The 8,799-nt window shown below is 32.1% G+C and overlaps 2 protein-coding genes across 2 annotated transcripts; one reads left to right on the top strand and one right to left on the bottom strand.

Moving 5' to 3' along the window:
• Positions 1-1,484: 1,484 nt before the first annotated feature.
• LOC130970118 (uncharacterized) lies at positions 1,485-4,339 on the bottom strand. Its single transcript, XM_057896114.1, has 8 exons — positions 4,074-4,339; positions 3,821-3,991; positions 3,450-3,562; positions 3,172-3,264; positions 2,976-3,078; positions 2,826-2,900; positions 2,000-2,095; positions 1,485-1,797 (listed from the first exon to the last, which is right to left on the bottom strand). The coding sequence occupies exons 1-8, from the start codon at positions 4,167-4,169 to the stop codon at positions 1,726-1,728; spliced, it is 819 nt and encodes a 272-aa protein (XP_057752097.1). The 5' UTR covers positions 4,170-4,339; the 3' UTR covers positions 1,485-1,725.
• A 116-nt stretch (positions 4,340-4,455) lies between these two features.
• LOC130970127 (uncharacterized) lies at positions 4,456-5,650 on the top strand. Its single transcript, XM_057896125.1, has one exon. It carries the CDS (start codon positions 4,677-4,679, stop codon positions 5,487-5,489), a length of 813 nt encoding a protein of 270 aa, XP_057752108.1. The 5' UTR covers positions 4,456-4,676; the 3' UTR covers positions 5,490-5,650.
• Positions 5,651-8,799: the final 3,149 nt, after the last annotated feature.

The following is an 8,799-nucleotide window of genomic DNA, read 5'->3' as shown; positions in this document are numbered from 1 at the left end:
TATTTAAAATTTGATGTTAAGACTTTTTTTGTATGTATTTAATTTTTAATTTATAAAATCGTAAATCCAATCCAATCCAAACCGTTTAAAATTGGATCGGATTTTTTTTTGAAAGCATTGAATCCAAACCGCACCGCAAGTAAAATTAGTGTTCAGATCAGATAAATTTTTTACTCAAAACTGATCCAAACCGCACCGCAAACACCCCTACTCAAAACCCTTTTTTCTTTTGGGTCCTACTTAAAATGGATCCCTCCACTTCCACCAATTCAAAATAATATAGCTTTGTCTATTTTTCTTTTTGTTTTTTAATTAGCCATAGAGTTACTAATAAATTAATTTTAGGTGCTAAGCGTGCTATTTTATAAAATTTTATTGTTATAATTTATATTCTTTTAGTTAATATTAATTAATTTTTTATTATAAATTATTTTTTAACTGTAATTTTTTTAAAAAGTTTAAAATTTTGAATTAAAATTTAAGATTTAAAATTTAAGATTTATGATTGACTAATACCAGCCAAAAAAAAAAAAAAATTGCTCCTTAGTTGATATCGAATATTGGATCTTTTTCCCTTGTTGGATAATTATAAGCTTTTACTTAGTTGAAATGTGTTAAAACAAGCAAGCCTTCAAAAGTGCATTGTGTTATTGTGTATGCATCTTACTAAAGTGAAGAGCAAATATATCTCTAGTTATAAGGAGGGAGGGGGAGCATAGCATTACTTACATGAACCATCATGTTAAGTTATGCCGTGGAATAGGATGCTTAGTGTGCTGTATTATTGCCTAACATGGATAGATGCTGCCGCTGAATTCAATGGATGGTTCAACTTTGGGTTCCCACTGTTTTATGAGGATGATTGTTGTACCTGCTAGTCTCTCTAAAAGAGGTTTCTTGAGTAAATTAAAGCTCACCAACCAAAAATCCAAAACTTCAAATTAGTGCATAAAATCTTGAGATTGGTTGCTATCATGCTTTTGACCAAGTAATGATGCCTCACACTCTCACGGATTATTATTTATGGTCCATATTGGTGAGGGATGCTACTTGACCAATAAAAGAATGACGGCTGATAGAAACTCAAAAAAGTTGCCCCCAACTAATACCTTCCGTGTAGATTTCCATGGACCACATTATAATCCCAAGCTATGCACCCGATATTTTTGGTTCAAACAGCTACAAAAAGGTTTGGACAAGGTGCCAAACTCATCACTACCACCCTTTTAATTTCAGGAGACACTATTCCAAATTCTGATCAAAATCAGAAGCCATGGGATAAATGACTACGATCAAAATCATTATATGATCCGCATACATTAAATATTTTAACCATTTTCATTGGATTTAGATTAGGAGGATGTGAACATAATACCAATATGCGTATGTTTGAAGCAATTAATAAGGGTGATTGTTGAGATTGACTAAGAACTACGTCCGGTTTGCGGAAAAAGAAAAAAAATTTGAAATCCTATACCAGAATATGTAAAGAAAGTACTTCTATTTTACAAATATCAAACCTAACAATATTATTATTGTCATCATGCTAATGACTTCTGGCATGCTATGCTGTATTTATGTGTCACTATAAGGACCACACCCCAAATCTAATGCATAATTGTTCTTTCCACACACACAGTATTCATACAAAGTTTTGTAGTTTATTATTCAACAGCCATGGTATGAAAACCATAATTTGTCAGTAGAATTTATACATTACTGACTCTATATCTTGAGACTTGATACAACATTATATGAGACTTTTGTCAGTCCTTTCTTTGAGCGAATTTGGGAAACCTGATTAAAAACAGAACATACAATAGAAAAGGATTACCAGGCAATCAAAACAAACTGGACAAAATTAAGAATATCTAAGTCTACAAGGTTTTGATTCCATCTGGCTCCAATAACATGACTTCATTACAATGACAAGAACTTCCAAAAAATTAGATAAGATAACCATACCATGTTGATCAGTGTAAGCAAATAGATTTCATACCTTAACTTGTATGATGTCTGAAATATCAGTAACATGTGTACCACCACACGGGCACCCAGGATTCTCTCCTATCCTTACAATTCGAGGTGCGCTTTCCTGTTAGACTTCGTGCATTAGTATTATCAATGGATACTCTGGTGCAAGAGAAGAGAAATAAACCTGAAGTAGAAAAACTAGCCTAGAGATGAAATTCTAATTGTTTTCCATTCTTTCATGGATTTGTAAGCATGTTATGTACATTAATCATAACATACAGAATACTGCTCTCTGTCAGCTAATTCGAAATAATTCCTCCATTTCAATTAATATTATGATCTCATCCCAAAAACAGTGCAGAGAAAACAATGTGTCCATTCACCGATACTGATACTTGTATTACAATAAAACATTGTTTAGATTACAATGACTGGAAAGAAATGTTTTCATCTTCAACAAACCATATTTTGAAGTTATGAGAGAGTGGTTAGGATACTACAAGTATGAATGATTATTTCCCATGAAGAATTTCGAGATTGGAGGCCAATGGGAGCAATGAGACAAGCTGCAATATTCTTGACACAGTATAGGGGATGATATGTATACTTATATAGTAACATAATGCTGTCAATCGCCCCTTAACATCAAATCGAATTGAATGTTATTGGTTTATCCATTTAGAGAACAAACTGAAACAATTTTAAAGCAGAAACTGAAAAGGGGGCTTAACGATATCTAAGCGAGGCGACAGCCATACGGGTTATAAGTCATAACAAAGTCAACAACCAGTTTAGGACAAACAGCAAAGAGGAATCAGGAAGACAACATGATGTATCTTCTATAGACTGACCTTGGGAACATAATCAGGAAGACAACCACCACAAAGCTTAGCAGCTTCATCATATGGTAATATATCAGCATGAACCTAAACAGAAAAGTGAAGGTTTTCAGAACCAGATGCCACTTATGAATTTGCAAATTATGAACACTGCTAACTTACTTTTGCTCCCATGGAAATTAAATTATTAGCTTCCAACTCTAAATCCTTTTGCTTATTCTGCATTTCATTTTGTGGAACTGTACCTTTGTATTCAACCCAAGGTCTGGGAAGAATATAACAGGAAGAGAATAGTCAAGGTTACCAAAGTTTAGAAGTATGCAATAACAAAACACTCAAAAGAAAGCAAAGTGCATACCCATCAGCAAAATGGTAAGCTTTGCCAGGCTCTAAATGACCTAATCCTATTCTTGGAAGACAAACATCAAGCAAATGCCCTGCTGAATGCAACCTACACAAAGAAATAACAATGGTATTGAAAATACCACACCTCAGAAAAATTTAAAATGGATCATAAATTAAGCATAGAAGGTAAATCTTTTTGAGTTGCTCTTCAATTCCAATAATTTAATAATCAGTGGTTGTAACAAGGCAAGGCAGAATGTTTCAACTTAGAACTCAATCAAGAAACAGCACCTGGAATTGAGCTTGCGCCTGGACTCATCAACAAATAGTGAGACCTCCTTCCCTTTGTGAAGTTGGGATTCTGCTTCCCCAACCATGTTCTCAAAGAAACCGTAGTGAAAAACCTACATACACAACAATGAGAAATTCTTACATGCGCTGACAGTAAAGGATCAATTAATTATCTTCCATATCAGTATTGTAGATTTACTATTATTTTTAATTTAAATTCTAAAAATACTAATAACATAAAATTCTAAACATTAAATGTTAAAATCCTATACCATAAACCCTAAAAGAACACAACGAATGATAAGCAAAACAAGCAATTCATCAGACTAGAGAGAGAAGGTAAGTTTGACTAGTGAAAAGTGAAAACTGACAACGCCATCTTTGGATCGGACATCAGTAACCACAAACTTGATGGCTGAGTCTGAATCGGAAGAGTCAACGCCATTGCCAATGCGGACGAATCCATGGTCAGCAGGTTGACCACCTCCTTGCGGATAGAATATAGTACGATCCAATATCAATACATCTCTTCCATCTTGTCCCTGCAGTTCAACTAATTCTCAGTTATAATCACAATCAATGAAATCAATTTTTAAATTTCGAGAGGCTTCGTTCTTCATAAACCTTGAAATGCGAAAGGAGTGTGGCAGTGGATTGAAGCTTCCACATGTCATCGTAGTAATCCAGCTTCGTCGGAATCTCACTCTTTCCATCCATCATCAAGCATCCACCGATGATTCCTTTGATTTCTGTCTCGCAATTAATATGCAACCCCGGTCACCGGCGGCGCCACCTTAACAGAGACCAAAAGTAAAGCAAACACCTACTCCCACTAAATTTTGACACGTGGCATTAATATTTACCTTTGATTTTGACTTGGTCAAACCGCCAATTTATGGAAATTGGATACATTACGGATTTGAGTGGATCAATTTAGGTATCATAATCATAATATTAAATAAGCGGATTCGTAAAATATAAATGGTTATTAATTATATTTCAGTACAAAATATTTATATACGACTAGATTATAATTAGTTAGTTAAAAACGGGTTCTTTAAAGATGAGAATAAATTAGTTAGATCTATGACAGATCCTTGTAAAAGTAGAAAGAAAACGTGGTGGGTATTTCTCACATGTTTCTGTTTCCTATAAAAACAGAGAACGCTCTTATCTCTTTCTTATTCTTGACTCACACAACAACAAGAAGGTTGGGTTTCTCCTTCAATGGCTGATTTGGGTATCATCAATAACAAGAAGCAGATGAAGAAGATGAAGAAGAAGAAGAAGAAGCAAGTAGGTCAGGATCATGTGTTCCCTTCTTCTTGTTCTTTCTCTTCTGGCATAAAATTCCTTCCGAATGAGTTGTTGGTGGAGATTTTCGGGAAGGTGGCATCACAATCCATTGTTGATCTGTGCAAGGTGAAACTGAGTTGCAAGGAATTTCTGAAGGCGGCGGAGAACGATCACGTGTATCAGCGTGCATCCATGGAGAACTTTTCCCTGGTGCCACTTCCATGGTTCACCGAGCAGAAAGAATGTTGGTTCTTGAAGCGGTGTAGAGAAAGTGGGAATTTGGAGATTGCATATCGCGAAGGAATGGTGGAATATTTCAGTTCCGGCGACGTTGATCGGGGTCTTGAGAAATTGAAGAAGGCTGCAATGAACGGCCACGATGAAGGGAAGTATGTTTATTCAATGATTCTGATGTGCAGCGATAAAGAGAGAAAACAGGGACTTGAACTGTTTATTACGTTGAATGCGTCCACGTGCATAAGAAGGTGTAGAAAGAGGGTTAAGTATTTTGTTAGGAGCATGTGGCTCAATAACATTCCTATGCTTAATCATCATTCTTTCTTGTGTTCTTCCAACACATGCCAAACCAGTGGCAAAATGATGCTCAATTATAATCTTAATCTTTCAACAAAATGGTGGTCTTCCTCCGATCAAGATCAATGGCTTCGTACTATTTCCTGTCACCACTGCCTTGCAGATTATGAACTACTTTTATTTTCCCATATCTTCCAACCACATTATTAGGAAATTGTGAAAAACATTCCAATATAATTATAGATTATATAATTAGGAAACTGTGTATTAGTTTCAAATATTCATAGTGCTGATTATGTTAAGCTTTGCTTCCCTTTGTACACTATTTTCAATTCAAGGTAATTAATGGCAAAAGATACATGTCTTAACTATTTTCCAGGTTGAAGTAGTCACTCTTCTAAGAGATTTTTTTGCTTCCACGAATATCGATCTAGTTGTTTTTTTATTTTTTACACATGAATTATATATTATAATTAGAATCTCTCTCTTTTAAACTTTATAATTAGTTTGATAGCGACGATTTCCTTCTTATTTGGAATAGTTTGGTGGCTGTGTAATGATGACAGGTTCATTGTTGCCGAACATATATATACCTTTCTTTTATGGAGTGTAGTTATAGCGGTTACGTACATAAAAGGGATCTTCTTTAGTTTTTTCGTATACGCATCTACACACATTTATCGTATACCATAATAAAGAAAGTGTTCTCAAAGATTTCTGTAATATATATATATAATTAGAAATTCGGGTGTAATTAATTTGTCTATGAAATTGATAATAATCATTAAATAATAATTTAATTAAATTTATTAAATTATTTAATATTTTTTAACTATTAATTTTACATGAAAAATTAGTCACCAAAAAAATTTTTACATGAAAAACTGCATCTGAACTTCTAAAATATATATATATATATATATATATATATAAAAGTCCCCTCATGTCATGATTTTAAGTCTCTTAGCTAGTTAGTGTTATTCAAGAATAAGGTACGTATTTTGATAAAGAGAAAAGTCTTATATCCATGTAAAAATTACATAGATGGTATCCAAGTAATTTTTACTCTACGTTTTACCCTCCTATTTATTTTACACGCGTCTCTTATAACCTATATAATAAATTTTTATTTTGTATTATCAACATTTCTCAGCGTAAACTTTTTCATACAACGTAAATCTCTTTTGCGTTCTTCTTCTTCTTCTTCTTCAACCTAATTAAATTTGTTGTTCTCATTTTTCGTGTTTTTTTTCTCTACATTATGGATCTGGATTGATTCAACGCAATTATCTTCGTCGTTCATCTTCTTCGTTTTCTTCTTCAATCTGCACTTTTGAATTAAAACAATGAATGAATCAACTTCAAATCAGTTGAATGAGTACGATTTTGATGATTCTTCTCAAACGCATCAATTTGATGAGGTTTGGATTATTAAATTTTGAATCGAATTTAATGGAATGAAATTTTCTAATTTTATTTGAAGTGAATTGAATGGAATGAGGTGATCTACATCTGAATTGAATTCAATTGAATTGATAATATGTAACTGTGAGTAATTGTGAGTAACTCTGAGTAAATGTGAGTAACTTTTCGATTCGTTAAGTACTAAAGAGGTGGTTCATCACTTTCATGTTTTCGATTCGGTCCGCAGAAAGGAATTTAACAAAAATTAGACCAATATGTTTTGTTTTCTTCCCTAAGCATTATATAATTGTTTCATTGTAATTAAGATTTCGGTTTACCATGAGTACTGTGTTCGGTTCACTATGAATACTGTGTTCGATTCATTCCGTACTATTCAAAATTCTTCTTCCTCACCTTCTACTGCTTCTTCACCAGAGAGAGGAGAAAAAGACAAAAAAATACAGCAGCAACAACAACAAAAAAATGACGATACGGAGAAAACACGTGAAGAAGAAGGCGAAGAAGAAGGAACGCAAAAAATGAGGAGAAGGAGGAACGCGAAGAAGAAGGCGAAGAAGAAGACAAAGAAGAAGAAGACGCTCCGTGCGTAAACGAGCATGAAAAGAAGAAGAAGAAGCAGCTCGGGAGAAGAAGAAGAAGCATAGGGAGAAGAAGCGTTGAGCAATTTCGTATGCATTGGGCGCGTGTATTTCACGTTTCATTTAATGGTTTTGGGTTTTTTTTGTGTTGGACCAACTTAATTACATCATTACATAAATGTGTAGCATCCCTGTCCTACAAAACTATATATCGATACATAATCTATATCTGATCTGTCAGCAAGATTAAAAATTTAATGTGCTAAGTACCATTCAACGACACAAAAATATTTTGTTGACAATAAAAATAGTCCAAATCATTCCAAAATGATTTTATTTTATATTTATTAATTAAGTTTAAAATAATTATATCATATTAAATACAATAAATAAATAATTTTAAATGTTATATATATAAAATTATAGATATTAAATAAATAAAATAATTTTAAATTATTATCTTTTAAGTATCATTTATTTATGGTAGAGGTACATTATTTTGAGAATGGATCTTCTTAATTGTTAAAATAAATTGAGAGTGTAAAATGTGATCTCTAATTTTTCGTTATTCTCTCTCATATTTATTTTTGATCCCACTTAAAAAATTAATGATAAAATTAAAAATCATATTTTATCCCTCAATTATTAAAAAAATTGAAAAGATCAATTCCCGATTATTCTATCCACTTTAGCTCCTTTTAGATCCAACTTCCCAACTAAACTTGCGAAACAAATTAAATTATTGGTGAATTTTATCGTATCTTTTTTAAAACTTATAATTTGAGTTGCTTAAGTTAATTAGAGTTAATATCTTAATCATAATAAGATTATTTTATAATTAAAAAAAATCGATCCCTAACAATATTTTACGCATTCTGTAATTTTATGAAAACAAACTTTTAAGGCTGACAAGTGAATTCTGAAAAAAGAATGACAAAAAAAAAAAAAACGACGTCATTTTTTTCAAGATTCACTCTCGCTATGTTCTTGAATTGCATAAAATGAAGTGTCTCACAGTATTTTATTTGCAGAAATTTTTAAGGGTGTACTTACTTTAACCATTACAATTTGAACAAAGGAATACAATAAGAGTTAATCCATAATGGATCAATTTCGTACAATTTATTCAGATACCTCAAAAGCACCGATCATAGGAGTTCCTTACCCAAGTTTTTTTGGGTCAATTTTTTTTCGCATTTTTAACTTTGTCAAATTTGAGTTAGAACTATTTTGTTAATTACAAAAATAATCGATATACATTATATTATATAATTATTCAGTTTAAATAATATTTTAATTACAAAATAGTTTTATTATATTTAAGATATTTATTCTCATTAAGTTAAAGTAACTCAAATTATAAATATAGTTAGTTACATTTAATTAGAAAATAACACATTATAGAAGGTAAATTATATGTTATTCTAGGGAAGGGAGGATAGGATAGAATTTACCTAAATTATTATATGCAAACTTAGAAGGAAAAAAATCGTATAGTTTAATTACTTTATCGGTTT

Source organism: Arachis stenosperma, chromosome 1 (genome assembly GCF_014773155.1).
Source record: "Arachis stenosperma cultivar V10309 chromosome 1, arast.V10309.gnm1.PFL2, whole genome shotgun sequence".
NCBI classification, from domain to species: domain Eukaryota; kingdom Viridiplantae; phylum Streptophyta; class Magnoliopsida; order Fabales; family Fabaceae; genus Arachis; species Arachis stenosperma.
The sequence above is the reverse complement of the archived record's forward strand: the minus strand, read 5'-3'. Positions and strand labels throughout refer to the sequence as shown.

Coding starts and splice junctions, on each gene's coding strand:
- LOC130970118 (XM_057896114.1), bottom strand. CDS start 4,169: ATGATGGATGGAAAGAGTGAGATTCCGACGAAGCTGGATTACTACGAT. Junction 3,265..3,449: donor AGGCGCAAGCTCAATTCCAG/GTGCTGTTTCTT, acceptor TTCTTTGTGTAG/GTTGCATTCAGCAGGGCATT. Junction 2,096..2,825: donor TTCCTGATTATGTTCCCAAG/GTCAGTCTATAG, acceptor GAAGTCTAACAG/GAAAGCGCACCTCGAATTGT.
- LOC130970127 (XM_057896125.1), top strand. CDS start 4,677: ATGGCTGATTTGGGTATCATCAATAACAAGAAGCAGATGAAGAAGATG.